The 17039-nt window shown below is 39.3% G+C and overlaps 2 protein-coding genes across 3 annotated transcripts in view; one reads left to right on the plus strand and one right to left on the minus strand.

Annotated features, from left to right (window-relative positions):
* The window catches only part of ccdc175 (coiled-coil domain containing 175), a 64501-nt gene extending 62562 nt beyond the window's left edge, over nt 1–1939 (plus strand). The window contains exon 17 of the mRNA XM_078233818.1: nt 1845–1939. The gene's annotated coding sequence lies outside the window, so the exon portion shown is untranslated. The remainder of the gene's footprint in view (nt 1–1844) is intronic.
* On the minus strand, nt 139–17034 carry jkamp (jnk1/mapk8 associated membrane protein). Of its 2 annotated transcripts, none has more exons than XM_078233821.1 (7): nt 16966–17034; nt 14463–14551; nt 11927–12081; nt 6348–6554; nt 5572–5753; nt 2822–2898; nt 139–2339 (listed from the first exon to the last, which is right to left on the minus strand). In XM_078233821.1, exons 1-7 carry the CDS (start codon nt 16967–16969, stop codon nt 2121–2123), a joined length of 933 nt encoding a protein of 310 aa, XP_078089947.1. In that variant the 5' UTR covers nt 16970–17034; the 3' UTR covers nt 139–2120. The 2 variants fall into 2 exon arrangements, with proteins under 2 accessions (XP_078089947.1, XP_078089945.1); XM_078233819.1 differs by lacking the exon at nt 16966–17034 and adding an exon at nt 14640–14920 and having other exon boundaries at nt 1931–2339.
* Between the last annotated feature and the right edge of the window lie 5 nt (nt 17035–17039).

Below are 17039 nucleotides of genomic sequence, written 5' to 3' on the forward strand. Positions count from 1 at the left end.
CATCAGTGATGGGCAAGCTTCTCTGAAACAATTATCTGGAATAGAATTAGTAGTCACGTGGTAAAATGTAGGTTGATTAGGAAGAGCCAGCTCAGATTTCCAATGGGGAAATCGTGTTCAACTAACTTGGAATTTTTTGAGAAGTTAACAGAAAGGGCCAATGAGGGTAATGCTGTTGACGTTGTGTACATGGACTGTCAAAGACATTTGATTCGGTGCCACACAACAGAATTGTGAGAAAAGTTATAGCTCATGGAATAAAAGGGATAGTGGCAATGCGGATATAAAATTGGCTGAATAGTAGGAAACAGAGAGGAATGGCCATTGTATATTTTTCAGGCTGGAGGAAGGTTGCAAGTGGTGTTCCTCAGGTGTTGGTATTGGGTTCCTTGCTTTCCCTGATAATATATTAATGATTTAGATCTTGGTGTGTAGGGGACACTTTCAAAGTTTGCAGATGATACAAAGCTTGGAAACATTGTAAACTATGAGGACAGTGCAGAACATCAAAAAGACATAGACAAGTTGGTAGAGTGGGCAGATCGGTGGCAGATGAAGTTCAATGCGGAGAAGTGTGAGGCCATGCATTTTGGTAGGAAGAACATGGAGAGACGGGGTAAAATTCCTAAAGGTGTGCAGGAGCAGAAGGACCTTGGTGTATATGTGCATAGATCATTGAAGATGGCAGGACTGGTGGAGAGAGCAGTTAAAAAAGAATATTGTATTCTGGGATTTACTAATAGGGGCATAGAGTACAAGAGCAAGGAGGTTATGCTGAATTTATACTTGACACTAATTAGACCTCAGCTAGAATATTCTGTGTAGTTCTGGGTGTCACACTATGAGAAGGATGTGAATGCATTGGAGAGAGTACAGACAAGGTTACGAGAACAGTTCCAAGGATAAGAAAGTTCAGTTATGAGGATAGATTGGAGAGAAGAAAGCTAAGAGGAGATTTGATAGAGATGCTCAAAGTCATGGGGGAGCTGGACAGAGCAGATAGGGAGAAACTGTCCACCCTCGTAAAAGGATCAAGTACAACAAGGCAAGGATTTAAAATGATTTGCAAAAGAAGCAAATGTGATGAGAGAAACATTCTTTTCACCGAGTGATACAGGTCTGTAATGCTGTGCCTGGAAGTGTGGTGGAGACAGGTTCAATTGAGGCCTTCAAGAAGGAATTTTCAGACAATGTGCAGGAGAATGGCACTCATGATGCTTGTTTGGTGAGCTGGTACAGACACAATGGCCTAAATGATCTCCTCCTGCACCATAACAATTTTGAGATTCAGAAACATTATATTTAAATGTAAAATCTCAAAAATGTGATTTGAAGCATAGTCAAGGATCATCTTGCCTCAGGAGGCTTCACCTCCAATAATAGAAAGCCAACAACAGGATATAGGTACAGTAGCAAATATACCACTTAGAAAATGCATAGTTCAGAATCACAGTTGGAAAATGTGGACTGATTATTACTGTGGCAACTTAAAAAATATTTTTTATCTTCATCTAATTTATTAAAACTATGGACAGCCCCTGAAAGAAATTGAGAATCAATGATCAATTTAGACAGCTCCTCCCACTTTCTACCAATCAGCATGTTGAATGCACTGCCCTTCTGAAAAAAAACCCATTGTTCAATAAGGGAGAATTGATTTAGTTTTTTTCCTGAGATCAAAGAAATCTTTAAAAGCATTGGTAATAGCAAAAATTCAGAAATGCATTAGTAGTAAATTAATAGTAGAGAAGAAAAATATTGATTGAATTTGAACAGCTGCAGAACTGCAGTTGCGAAGAGATAAATCTTTTCAAAACTTCACCATTTATATTTTGTCCCCACAGGATGATAAAGAAGCTGAAGTTTACAGTTGTATTAACCATAGCGGCTATGTGAGATGTATTCAACTTATTTCAATAAAGTCTCTTTTATGCATTTTAATGCTATATTGTCAAAACATGTAAATAGAACATTACAATATACATACTTACAAAGCAGACAGCACATCAACTCAACAAGCAACAGTATACAGAAAGTCATTTTGACAATAATTATACTGATATTTATTTTCAGATTGCTTGAAACAGTTAATTCTAACTGATTTTCTAAATGTCCCTTTTTCAATGTCCATTGCCACCTTCTGACAATATTCTTGAAGGCTCTGTATATTTAGCAGTCAACAGATAAAAAAGTGCTGGAGTGGGCACTAACGCCAGCAGAGGCAGATCTTGGTCCAGTTTATCTAACCTGGAAATTGAAATTATTCCATAGGCATGCAACATCCAATGACTGAACAGGACAACCAGCCTCTTCTTTTTGGTGATCAGATCCTTGTATGTCTGTCAGTGAAGAACACATTTTTAAGTTAGTTTGAAATATTTACCCTATTGCTGTGATAAAACCCCATTTCATTTGATCTGCATTTTTAATAGAATTGGAGAGAAGATGGCATCAAAAATGTCATCATACGTTTTCCCCCAATTAGACCTTCAATAATTCAGCAACATCCTAAAACTGTTTCTTAGCCATTAATGGAGCTGATCTCACTTATCACGCCGATGATTTCTAAAAACTGAGCGTTACGAAGCTTCTAATCATTAAGTTGTTTATATAACAATTCTTACAATAAAACCTTTGTCTGCATATACTCCATTTATAAAATATGAGCTTTAAATTACAGTCCTATGGGCTATTACAACTTCAATGTTTTTAATTGAAATGCTAAAAGCTTTCCAAACCATGTTATATTGAAAAACAGTTTGTACAACATTAAATTTACAATTCTTTTGAACTTATGATAAAATGAAATGCTCTAACTTACCTGTATTTCTGAAGCAGACATGTATACAGCCAAAGTTACCAAGGACAAGACAAGAATTATGTATGGAAAAGCATAATCTAAAATAAATGTATAGAACAAAAATTAGTGAACAATTGTTATAGATAGAACAGTACAGCACAGAACAGGCCCTTCGGCCCACGATGTTGTGCTGAGCTTTATCTGAAACCAAGATCAAGCTATCCCACTCCCTATCATCCTGGTGTGCTCCATGTGCCTATCCAATAACCGCTTAAATGTTCCTAAAGTGTCTGACTCCACTATCACTGCAGGCAGTCCATTCCACACCCCAACCACTCTCTGCGTAAAGAACCTACCTCTGATATCCTTCCTATATCTCCCACCATGAACCCTATAGTTATGCCCCCTTGTAATAGCTCCATCCACCCGAGGAAATAGTCTTTGAACATTCACTCTATCTATCCCCTTCATCATTTTATAAACCTCTATTAAGTCTCCCCTCAGCCTCCTCCGCTCCAGAGAGAACAGCCCTAGCTCCCTCAACCTTTCCTCATAAGACCTACCCTCCAAACCAGACAGCATCCTGGTAAATCTCTGCACTCTTTCCAGCGCTTCCACATCCTTCTTATGGTGAGGTGACCAGAACGGCACACAATATTCCAAATGTGGTCTCACCAAGGTCCTGTACAGTTGCAGCATCACCCCACGGCTCTTAAACTCCAACCCCCTGTTAATAAAAGCTAACACACTATAAGCCTTCTTCACAGCTCTATCCACTTGAGTGGCAACCTTTAGAGATCTGTGGATATGGACCCCAAGATCTCTCTGTTCCTCCACAGTCTTCAGAACCCTACCTTTGACCCTGTAATCCACATTTAAATTAGTCCTACCAAAATGAATCACCTCACATTTATCAGGGTTAAACTCCATTTGCCATTTTTCAGCCCAGCTCTGCATCCTATCTATGTCTCTTTGCAGCCTACAACAGCCCTCCACCTCATCCACTACTCCCCCAATCTTGGTGTCATCAGCAAATTTACTGATCCACCCTTCAGCCCTTTTTTGTACATTATCTTTCTATTAAAATACTGTATAAATGTATACATTTTGTAAATAAGTCAACATACAATATATTATAATACACATAATATATAGATTTAAACATTTGTTGTGAACTCTTTCTCATCTGTTAAATACACAGACACATATATACACATGCATGTGATTATATGATAATTCACTAGGAACGACCATACGAGAGCCTAACTGTGAAATGAAATTTCAACTGACCCTGAATAGCCTTAAAATTTCAGCCTAAATTGACTTGTACAGAAAAGGAAATAGACCTTTCAATGCTTAATCTTAACATTCTTCTCTTAAGTAGTTAGAAATTAACATTGGCCGCAGAACAAGCTGAACTATAAATTGTCCCAGTTGAGTACAACACCAATACAGGGGTGAACTTAGAAGTTGAGGAGAACTGATTTAATTTTTAAATCTTATGCCTACGCCTTATATCTTTAATAATTCAAGGTCAATTTTTCCCTGTAACTATTCTTGAGCAGATCAAGCAAATAGCTGCTTTCAGTGATTAAAAATTAATTTTGGAATAAAATACCCTGCATCAATTCAAGCAAAGACTGCACTTATAAAAGCAGAACAATACCTGCACTGCAGTAAGCTGACCTTCACCTCAAGGTGACCTGATTTTTATATGATGGATGGCGCTCCCAGTGCACTCCTAGCATGCAAGGGAACTGGACACAGGATAGGGTGTGCACTATCTTCACCATTAAATCTACTTTATGGTGAGAAATGTCTACAAGTTACAAAACTCAAATTGTTCCTTTCAAGGATGTTAGTTTGGAGAAGCTGCTAAGAAAGATCCTTGAAGGGTGCAGAGGAGATTTACAAGGATGTTGCCTGGATTAGATGGCATGCCTTATGAGGATAGGTTGAGAGAGCTAAGTCTTTTCTCCTTGGAGAGGCGAAGGATGAGAGGTGACCTGATGATAGAGCTGTATAAGATGTTGAGAGGTATTGATAGAGTGAATTCTCAGAGGCTTTTACCCAGGGCTGAAATGGTTGCCACAAGAGATCACAGGTTTAGGGTGCTGGGCAGTAGGTACAGAGGAGATGTTAGGGGTAAGTTTTTCACTCAGAGGGTGGTGGGTGCGTGGAATCGGCTGCCGGTAGTGGTGGTAGAGGCGGATTCGATAGGGTCTTTTAAGAGACTTTTGGATAAGTTCATGGAAGTTAGTAAGATAGAGGGTTGTAGGTAGGGACATGTTCGGCGCAACTTGTGGGCCGAAGGGCCCGTTTGTGCTGTAGCTTTTCTATGTTCTATGTTCTAAAACTGGGCAATTCATTTTAGAGCTGAAGGCTTGTAGAACAGTCCGCATGAAGGTGGCAGAAACAATTATGAGAAAAGGAACAAAAGGAGGAGAGCACGTTATGATTCGTTGCATTGAATACCAAGGAAGAGTCAAAGATCAGGACAAGGAATAAAATATTATGGCCATAGACTTAGAATAAGTCTTTTGTGACATGGAATAATTAATGAAGCAGCAAATAAAATTACAGAAAAAACATTTATTTATCTGTCAATGATGATCATTAAATTCAAAAAGCTTCAAAATATGTTGCAACAAACTAACATTATAAATGAATTACTATTGAAGTCAAGTAAGTTATGGCAAAACTTGCAGTCAGCGAGGTTTTGAAGTGTATCTAGATCCAAAGGTAGCATCTAAACATGAAAATGTACTTACAGAGCAGGCCTCCACCAACTGCCTGAAGCACGGTAAGAATAGGGAAAAAGTATAGGGCTGCATAAATACTTTTAAATCGATCAGATTTTCCAAGACCACAGGCAATCTTTTTAACCAGGAGTGGACGAAGCAGCATCATAAAAACCAAACAAAAGGCATAGTATATGAAGATGATAGTGTATCTGAAAACAAACAGACAAGACTGACCATCAGAACAGCCAATAGAGGAGATGAGCAATCGGTGAAGTTGAGATTCTCATTTTGCAGAAAGCTGGCTCCCAATTTAAGATCTGTATTCCCTCAATACTTCTAACTACCAGGGCCGTCGAGCCGTAACAAATGCTCAAAAAGCTAAAATTGCATTTGCCTCTGTAAAATGGAAATGGGAAAAATGACAGATACTGTGTTCTTTTCAGGAAGCCAGTTGGTGAAAGAAAGTACTGGAACTAATTTTCAGTCTCACACTCATTTACAGAGTTAAATACAAATTCCTAACTCAACTACCCTACAATTTTACTAAGTGTATCTTTGAATGTGCCCAAGTGACGTCACAATTAATGCCTACCACCTACATATAATTAAATATATTTAATAATTAACACCATAATATAGTTGTTTTTATCTGTATGGGTGTACACTGGAGCACTGTATGGAGCTCTCACCTGTTGAAAATATTTTATGTTCAACTCGTACTTACGTTGACGGCAGTAAATAAATTAATATAACCAAAAAGTAAGCAAATCAACGTAACATTTTATTGAAAATCATATACTTACAAAGGGAATACAGCTTCCTGTGTACAATGCAATGTGTTGATATAATCGGGACTTGGATTATAAAGCATTGTATACCAGTCTGAAAGCATCTTCACATGGCAGGATCGGATTTTTAGCTGTCCCATTGGATCATTCACCAACAATGTAACAATAGCTGCAACAGTACATTCCAATAAGGCTGTCACATGCTGAAAAAGTGCACTGGAACTATAGAAAAAAAAAGTATCAGTAATTGTTAAGATGAACTTCAGTCTTTTCCTTGAAATACTGACAATAGATTTCACTTGCACCGTTATGGAGGAAATGCAAAGAAGGGAAAAAACCAAAAAAAGAGGCTTTTCTCATTAGGATGACGGGGATTTGGGGTGATTTAAAATTATGAAGGAATGCGATGGAGCTGATAGAAGCAGGCTTTTCACTGTGATAGGGGGAGATCTAGACCTCAGAAAATAGCAGATGTACACAGCAAGAGGAGCAACCCAAGATAAAATACTGGAGGGGACATAGGGGAGATTGAGAGGACCAAACCTGGATAAATCATGGACTGAGAGTGGACCAGCGAGAGAAATGACCCTGGATGAAATGAGGAGTGAGAGCAGACCAGCGGGAGAGCGAGGGGAATGACCCAGATAAAACAAGGAGTGAGAGTGGACCAGTGGGAAAGCAAGAAGAGCAACTCGAGATAAAACAAAGACCATAAGCAGAGAGGCAAGAGAGTAAGAGGGGTCATAGAGTCGTACAGCGCAGGAAAGGCCCTTAGGCCCATCACAGTCCAAAGATGTGCGGGTTAGGTTGATTGGCCAGGTTAAAAATTGCCCCTTAGAGTCCTGAGATGCGTAGGTTAGAGGGATTAGTGGGTAAATATGTGGGGGTAGGGCCTGGGTGGGATTGTGGTCAGTGCAGACTCGATGGGCCGAATGGCCTCCTTCTGCACTGTAGGGTTTCTATGATTTCTATGATTTGCATCGACAATAACTACCACTAAAGCCATGCTAATCCCATTTTCCAGCACTTGTCCCATATCCCTGAATGTTATGATATTTCAAGTGCTCATCCAAATACCATTTAAAGGTTCTAAGTTTTCCAGACTCCATTGCCTTTCCAGGCATCCCAGATTCCCAGCACCCTGAGTAAATCTTTTTCCCAAATCCCCATTGAATCTCCTCACCCTAAAACTATGCCCCCTCATGATTGACCCCTCAACCAAGGGGAATAGTGCTTCCTATTCACCCTGTCTATACCCCTCATAATCTTATACACCTCAATCATGTCCCCTCTCAATCTTCTCTAAATAAAACAATCCAATCCTAATCAGTCTCTCCTTATAGCTCAAATGCTCCATCCCAGGCAACATCTTGGTGAATCTCCTCTGTATCCCCTCTTGTGCAATCACATCATTCCTATAGCGAGGTGACCAGAACTACACACAGTACTCCAGTCGTGGGCGAGCTAACATTCTGTACAACTCCAACATAACATCCTTGCATTTATACTCTACGTCATGACTGATAAAAGGAAGTGTCCCATATGCCTTCTTAACTACCCTAGTCACCTGCCCTGATACCTTCAAGGATCTGTGAATAGATACCCCACGATCTGAGCTTCCGAGTGTCCTGCCAGTCATTAAATACTCCCTTGTCTTATTACTTCTTCCAAAATGTATCACCTCACACTTATCAGGGTTAAATACCATTTGCCACTGCTCTACCCATCTGACAAACTTATCGATATCTTCACTATTAACTACTCTACCAATCTTGGTGTCATCTGCAAACTTACTTATCATTTCCCCCCCACATTATGATCGATATCATCCATGTATATAACAAACAATAAGGACCCAGCACTGAACCTTGTGGTATACCTCCAGTCACTCAAACAGCCTTCTACCACCGGCCTTTATGTCCTATTCCTAAGCCAGTTTTGGATCCATTTCGCCAAGTTTCCCTGAATTCCATGTGCCTCAACCTTCTCAATCAGTCTCCTGTGTGGGACCCTGTCAAAGGCTTTGCTAAAATCTTTCTGCTAAACTACATCGACTGCACTTCTCTCATCCACATATTTAATTACTTTTTGAAAAATTCTATTTGTTAGGCATGTCTTCCCTCTGACAAAGCCATGTTGACTATTCCCAATCAAGCCTATGCATTTCCAAATGGAGATTAATTCTCTTCTTCACAAGTTTCTCCAATAATTTGCCTACCATTGACATGAGATTCACTGGTCTGTAATTCCCTGGTTCATTTCTACCACCCTTCTTGAAAAGGAGAATCACATTAGCCATCCTCCAATCCTCTGGCACTTCCCCGGTAGCCAGAAAGGAATTAAAAATTTGTGTCTGAGCCCCCGCAATTTCCTTCTTCACCTCCCACAGAGCCTGGGATGCAATTCATCTGGACTGAGGGATATGTCCATTTTTAAGCCCATCAAAGCCTAGCCTCCAATACCTCCTCACTTCTTATTTCAAACTGCTCAAGGTCTTCACAGTCCTTCTTCCTGAATTCTATACCTATGTTCTTCTTTACCTGAGTGAAGACCAATGAGAAATATTCATGTAACACCCTTCCAATGTCTGCGGCTTCACAGACAGATTGCCCCTTTGATCCTACTGACCCTGGACAAAACAAGTGAGAGAATGAATCATCGAGAGAAGCAACCCAGAATAAACCAAGTACTGAGGGTAGACCACTGGGAGAATGAGATGCGCGACCCACGTTAAGCCTAGGTGTGGAAGTGGACCTGTGGGAGAGGGATGGAAAAAGCAGCTTGGCCCAGAAGATCAAGGGGTACAATGAGTATGGATAGGGATTAAGAATAATTAAGATCAGAAATCCGGTGGGAGTAGTTTAAATTAATTATCAATTATACCACATAATTGGGGATAATTGGAGCTTTTAACAAAGGCAATGAAATTATCACAGGGCTCTTAAATCTTCAAAAAGGCAAACACAGTCTGGAAGATAAATTGGTGGAAAGCTATTGTTACAGTTGCCTAGAACAATGCAGTGTGGAAGCATCTAGGATACACAGGATATACAGCACAGGAGCAGGCCATTCAACATAGCCCATCCATGGCAGTGTTTATACTGCACTCCAGCCGTGTCTCATCTTTCCTAATCTAAATTTACCATCGTAACCATGAATATAATTCTCAAATGCATCTGTTCAATCCAAGCACTCCCAGTAGTAGCGAGTTCCACAGTGTTGAAAAATACTTGAAAAGTTAACTGGATTGAAGGTTGATAAATCTCCTGGATTAGGTGAACTACATTCCAGAATGTTAAAGGAGATTGCTATACAGACAGTGGATGCGTTGGTGGTAATCTTTCAAAATTCTATAGATTCTAAAGGGAGTCCTGCAGACTGGAAAGTAGCAAATGTAACTCCAGTATTTAAGAAGGGAGGGGGAATAGAGAAATATAGACTTGTTAGTTTGACATCAATAGTAGGGAAAATGTTAGAATCTATTATAAAGGATGTGATAAAAGGACATTTTGAAAACAATGGTATAATCAACATGGATTTATGGAAAGGAAATCATGTTTTATGAACCTTTTGGAAGTTATTTGAGTCTATTACTTGTAGCATAGGTAAAGAAGAATGAGTGAATGTGGTGTATTTGGATTTTCTGAAGGCTTTTATAGGGTCTCACACAGGAGGTTGGTAAACAGAATTAGAGCATATGGGATTAGAGGTAATATACCACAATGGATTAAGAATTAGTTAACAGACAGAAAGCAGAGAGAAGGAATAAATGGGTCATTCTCAGGACAGCAAGCTGTTACTCAAGGGGTACCACAAAGATCAGTGCTAGGGCCACATCTATTCACAATCTATATAAATTTAGATGTGGGACCGTTTGTAATGTTTCAAAATCTGCTGATGAAACAAAACTAGATGGAAATGTAAGCTGGGAGCAAGATGCAACGAAGCTTTAAGCTTTGGACCGTCTAATGAGCAAAAACGTGGCAGTTGGAATATAACGTAAGTGTAAAGTTAGTCACTTTTGTAGAAAACACAAAGTCAGAATATTTCTTGAATGGTGGGAGGTTGGCAAGTGTTGGTGTCCAAAAAGTGTCCTTGTTCATGAGTCACTAGGGGGATTTGATTACAGAAGTTAAGGTGTCTTGCTGAAATCATAGAACCTTGGTGAGAGCACACCAGGAGTGTTGTGTACAGTATTGGTCTCCTTATCTAAGAAAGGAGATACCGGCCACAGAAGGACTGCAACAAAGCTTCATCAGACTAATCTCTGGGATGTCAAGATTGTCTCACGAGAAGAGATTGAGGAAACTGGGCCTGTATTCTCTACAGTTTCAAAGAATGAGGGGTGATCTCATTGAAACATACAGAGTGTGACATAGTAGGTACAGATAGGAGGTTTCTCTTGCTGATCAATCTAGAGCCAGGGGATACAGTCTCAGAATAAGGACAGGCCATTTAAGATTGAGATTAACTGGAATCTCTTTACTCAGAGGGTGGTGAATCTTTGGAACTTTTTACCTCAGTTGGGTGTGAAAGCTCAATCATTTGAGCAAGTTCAAGACAGAAATCAATCGACAGATTTCTATAGACTAATGCCATTAAAGGATAGCACAGGAAAATGGCACAGAGGTAGACAATCTGCCATGATCTAATTGAATAGTGGAGCAAGCTCGCCAGGCTGACTGACCTTTTGTTCCGATGTTCCTAATTGTATAGTATTGCATCCTATTCTGGTCACCACATTTTCGGGGGTGAGGGTGTAGTGAGGTTGCAGAGATTTACCAGAATGGTTTCGGGAATTAGGAACTTTAGCTTCAGGTTTGTTTGGACAAGCTGGGATTATTTGTCCTTAGAGCAAAGGCGGTTGAGGGGAGATTTTAGAGGTAAAGAAAATTACTACAGATTTAGATAAGGTAGACAAAGAAAAGCTGTTCCGATTAGCTGATATTATAAGGACAAGGGACACAGATTTAAGGTTTTGGGCAAGCAATACGAGGGGGAGTGTGAGGAAGAACTCTTTTTTTTATGCAGCACATAGTAGTGATCTGGAACCTGCTGCCTATGAGAGTGATGGCAGTGGAGATGATCACAGACTTAGGGAACAGGTTTACAGGAGTGGGATTATCTGAACTGCTCAACAGAGAACTAGTATTGACTTGATGGGCCTCCTCTGCGCTGTTATGACTCAATTATGAATTACATGATGTATTGCTCCAGTCAACTTAAAACAATACATCATCTGACTTATCAGCCATTCCCAGCTCACAAGTCAAAAAAATTCAATATTCACCAAACTAAAGCAATTGCATTTAAAATTATAACAAATGTTGTTGTAAAGCAGATCAGTAACAATGCAACAGCATTTTCAAGTTTAAGGAAATAAATAGTTGCACAGTGCCTGCCAGAAACTGAATTAAGATTGCTCAATCTTAGCCCCTTGCATCAACCAAAGTTGATTTTACCCCCTTATTCTCTGCTAATCTATCTCCTACAGGTGAAAGTCCAATGTTTAACCTCCTGTGACACCTACACATCCAAAAGGCAAAATATTGTAACAACAACATTTATGTTTATGTTTCTCAAATAATACTAACCTCTTTTTGCCTGAATACCATTCAATAAAGAACCAATGCAAAACCAGAGGTAGCATTGCCATGAAGCCAAGATACAGCCAGTCATATAGCTCTGGTGAATCCTCACATTTACGACAAATCTTCACAGCATCCGTTCTTTCCCCTCTTGGGCATACCTGCAGAGGATTTTTTAAGTTATATTAAATATTTAGGTTGCCAACTCTTCCAGTTTTAATACATGTAAATACATTTACAACATTTGTTTTAATTGGAAAGATATTGCAAATTCCCAACTGTTAGCATTCGTAATAACTAGAGTTTAATCTCTTCAATCTCAATTTCTAAAATGATTTGAAGTGACAATGCTTATTGGTGACAGTAGTTATATTTAATTTAGTATAAGTAAGACTTAACACATATTCATATTTGAGTAAAAGGATTAAAGTACAACAGCATTATCATTATAACCTAGGTAAAAACGGGATCTCCCGGTAACTACTCCCTAGGGTTGCCCCAGATACCGTCATGCCAGTCAATACGACACACAATATCTTGGAACTATATCATCATTCCTTCACTGTTGCTGGATCAAAATTCTGGAACTCCCTTCCAAGAACACTGAGTATTCCTACAACAAATCAACTACAGTGGTTCAAAAAGGCAGCATACCATCACCTTCTCTAAGGCAATTAAGAATGGACAATAAATGCTGGCCTAGCCAGCGATGCCCATATTCCGTGAACAAATAAACCTCTGTAATCTATGTGCTCAGGGAATCTCCTCTTATTCATTCTTTACACAGCAAAGAGACCAATTTAACACAATCATTATCTATTATTTGAATAGTCATTAAGTAAGGATGTCATTTGCCCATCTGCCCACTCAAGCCAAGTCAGACTTTAAAGATGTCTGACCTCCCGCACTCAAGACGCCTGTCAGTTTATAAACATTTCAATGCTGCACCCTGGTCAAAGCAAGGAAAACATAGTGGCCTTGATGCTCAATTTTGTCTCAGCTCTCCCCATATCTGGGTCTCAGAGTTTCTGCAAATATATTTTTCTTAGGTTTCATGCAGCAGCCTATCTGTTTTCGTGCTCCGCTAGATTTCTGCAGAAGTTTACCTTTTCACAATTTGATCAATGAAAGCCCAAACCACAATTGTCATCATATAACCCAACAGTTCCTTTCACCCAGGGTGTATTACAAGCAAGAATAAAATAGTTCAGTGTAAGATTAAGTATAACAATGAAATGCAAAAATGTACAGCATTGTATTAATATGGTGTATTGAAGCTATTTTTCATGAATTAGCAAAAGAAAAACCATCACAGGGATTTCCCAGGATTATTAGACAGTGACGTGGAGGATGAAACAAAAATCAAGCTGGAGTTTGAAATTAGATCAGAATGTAGTGAAGTAACAAAACAACACACAATTAATTTGTTTCTGAACTCAAACTACGAATCCTTCCATTTCACCAAAATCAGAGCCTGACATCGCCTTGAATACTAAAAGAGAAAAATGTTGGAAAATCTCAGCAGGTCTGGCAGCATCTGTAAAGAAAGAAAAGAGCTGACGCTTCGAGTTTTGAAACATCAGCTCTTTTCTCTCCTTACAGATGCTGCCCTCTTTTTAGGTCAAACCAAATAAACAAACTCAGATTAAGTCAGGACAAAGTAAAAGGGGCAGCTCCCCAAAAGGAGGGGGAACAGCCCGAACAGAAATCAAAGTACAAAGGAAACTTAAAAACATCAAATTAAAATGTGATTGTCAGGGTCAATAACGCACCCCAACCCCTGCGGTGCCCAGCGGGCGCAGAAGGCGTCAACCGCACCCATGGACACCGCATGCTCCCTCTCCAGGGACACCAGACCGGCTGAGATTTTCCAGCATTTTCTCTTTTGGTTTCAGATTCCAGCATCCACAGCAATTTGCTTTTATCACCTTGAATACTTGTAGTTTGAGTCCAGAAGCGAATCACTGCCAGGGTATTCAGTGACTCACATCTAACTCAGTTTCAAATTCCAGGATGAATTATTTCTCATTCAAATCAGGTAATCTACAAGCCTCCTCTGAACATGTAATCATGATCCTTTAAACACACATGAATAGAGTGTGATTTATATATTGAGTCATAAAATTAAATACTGCAGCACTGCATATTGAATTCTGTGCATAAATTAGCCCAACACTTCCAACTTGCAAATGTACAGTCAAAGCTAATTACAAAATTTAGGGTCTCTCAAAAGAAAACAATGCATGCCAGAGTCCAAGCATCAAATTTTTATGTCCAAAGCATGTTTGGAATGAAACATGGATTTAAGATTGTATGATCAATACATGTCCTGCATAATAAACAATCATTCACAGAATAAACTATTGTTATATCTTAAAGAATATGTGTTATATCCTGGATAAAAAATTGTTGCTTGGGTGGTAGTTCTCATGCAATTACCAAGCGGGGCCAGTGATCTTTAAATACCAGTCCTACACTACGATTATTAAGTACTATCAAATTTACTGAATGCAAGAATAGCAAAAAGTGCCAAAGAACTTACCCCACAGTCTCCATACTGTGTCTGACTATCATTTCTGCTTTCTATTATTGATTTTCCACAGTATAATCCAGGGCACATCAGTTCAACATCTGAAATCATTAACATTAAAAAAAAGATTGCTTCAACTGTTAAATTAATTTTACTACAAAGATTGTACAAAAATATTTTTATATATACCATTTATAAATAACTGGACCATCGAAACAGCATTTACTGAGTATAGTATCATGGAACCATAGCAACAGTCCATGGCAGTCAAAAGCAAAACAACTCCAGTAACTGCAGTCATATCTGACACAATGGAAGGTTGTCAGAGGGCACTCATCACAGCCCTTGAAGAGTTTCTCAGGGAGTGTCAATGGTCCAAACAACTACAGATGCTTCAGCAAAGTCTTCCCTCCTTTATAAGGTCAGATTCCACAGTACTCAACTCTATTCAGGAAGCATCCCATTCCGGTCTACTTTAGGATCTGGAGAAGATTCAGATTTGGGCTTAGAAATAGCAGATAATATTTGTGCCCACATAAATGCCAGGCAATAATCTTATCAAAAATACCCAACCATCTCCCCTTGACCTTTATTTTTGGGCTCTCCAATGAGGATCATCATTTACCAGAGGCTAAACAGGACCAGTAATATTAACCAAGCAATCTGAGATGAGTGACTCATCCAGACCCATGAAAGCATCTCCACCATTTTAAAAGGTTGATGTCAAGAGTGTAACAGTGCTAAGACGTCACATTATATCTTTATGAAATATATAAATATCACGGCTACTCTAAAATTTCTAAACCGGGACAAATACTTTTAAAAGGCTGAAGCCATGTCTGCCTTTAACCTTGAACAAAAGGAGTTTTCTGGCAGCCTCAGAGAAGGTGACACCCCATTATCTTTGAAGACATGCTAACCACCCTGTGACTGCAGAGACCAAATTCAGAGTGAATTATACAAAGACTATCTACATGTCTTAAGACACTGGAGTCTGCCAGACTGCTCGGGCATAGGCTCCTGCACCCTTCCTTTCAAATTTTTAATAGTTGAACGTGAACAATCTCAAGAATATACATTCTTTGCCAAAGCCAAACTAGACAGGTGAGTGAAAAGTGAATTATCCAGCATCAGTCTTCAACCTGCCGACATCTGTGAAGAAATTCACTACTGGACTTTTGATTCTGAACCCTGGACTCACGTGAAGCAATAATTCTTTATTCTGTGGTCTTTGCCCTGTAAATGTTTCTTTATATCCCCTCTTTTATTGTACAAGTTAAAAAAGCAACATTGTAACCCTCCTCTCATGTTTGAATGTGTGAATAAACTATCCCAGAGTTTACCTGTCCCCAGAGTTTACCTGTCTCGAGAATGCTGCAGGGTTAATAGAAATTGAATCACACCAAAACTGAAGAGTTGGGAACTACACTGCTGAAAGGTGAAATTCAAAATTAAAACACCTTTCCATTTACAGACAGACAGAGGAGAAATCAGAGCTGTTTAAATTAAACCCTCTCCTGTCTGTAACAAGAGTGTGATGGAATACAGACCATTCAGTCAGATGGGTGCACCTGCAGCAACTTGTACTTATATGGCACTTTCAATGTAACAAAATATCCTAACGTGCTTTACTGGAGGATAATCAAACAAATGTTAAACTGAGCTGTATAAAAAGAGATGTCAGGACATATGAGCAAAGCTTGATCAAAAAAGTTTTAAATAGCATCTTCAAGGAGGAGAGCATAGAGAGGCTTAGGGAGAGAATTCCAGAGCTTCGAGCCTAGGCAACTGAAGGCACATCAATCAATAATGGAGTAAAGAAAATTAAGGATGTGCAAGAGACCAGAATTGGAGTACAGAGATGATAGAGTAAGTAAGTAAGTTAAATTTATTTATTAGTCATAAGTAGGCTTACATTAACACTAATGAAGTTACTGTGAAAATCCCCTAGTCACCACCGGCACCTGTTCAGGTACACTGAGGGAGAATTTAGCATGGCCAATACACCTAACCAGCATGTCATTCGGACTGTGGGAGGAAAATCCATGCAGACACAGTGAAAACGTGCAGTCTCTGCACAGACAGTGGCCCAAGCCAGGAATCAAACCTGGGTCCCTGACGCTATGAGGCAGCAATGTTAATCATTGTGTCACCGTGCTGTCTTTAGACAGTCAGGCTAAAAATTGAAAGCTCATGCCTGAGGGTTTCAACACCTGATGAACTGAAGCCAAATTGGCTCTATCCTCTCTCCACAGATGCTGTCAGACCTGCTGAGATTTTCTAGCATTTTCTGTTTTTTGTTTCAGATTCCAGCATCCAAAGTAATTTGCTTTTATTACAGATATTATGACAATGGGTCGGTTAAAAATTCTAATCACATTTTTCACTTATTATTTAATTTAATATTTTAAATGAAATAATAGTTGTGTTTTGATTTATTTTAACCCCCTGTTGATCCTGGACTCTGTCCTGTTTTCACTCAGTCTGGCCTGAAAGGACATTGTCAGCTCCTTACCCATTGCGCTAATCCAGCAGCCGCCATTCCAGAGTCACCCACTTCCGCTCGCCGCCCACTTCCGGCAGCTTTGA

The sequence above is a fragment of the Mustelus asterias genome, chromosome 18 (genome assembly GCF_964213995.1).
Source record: "Mustelus asterias chromosome 18, sMusAst1.hap1.1, whole genome shotgun sequence".
NCBI lineage: Eukaryota > Metazoa > Chordata > Chondrichthyes > Carcharhiniformes > Triakidae > Mustelus > Mustelus asterias.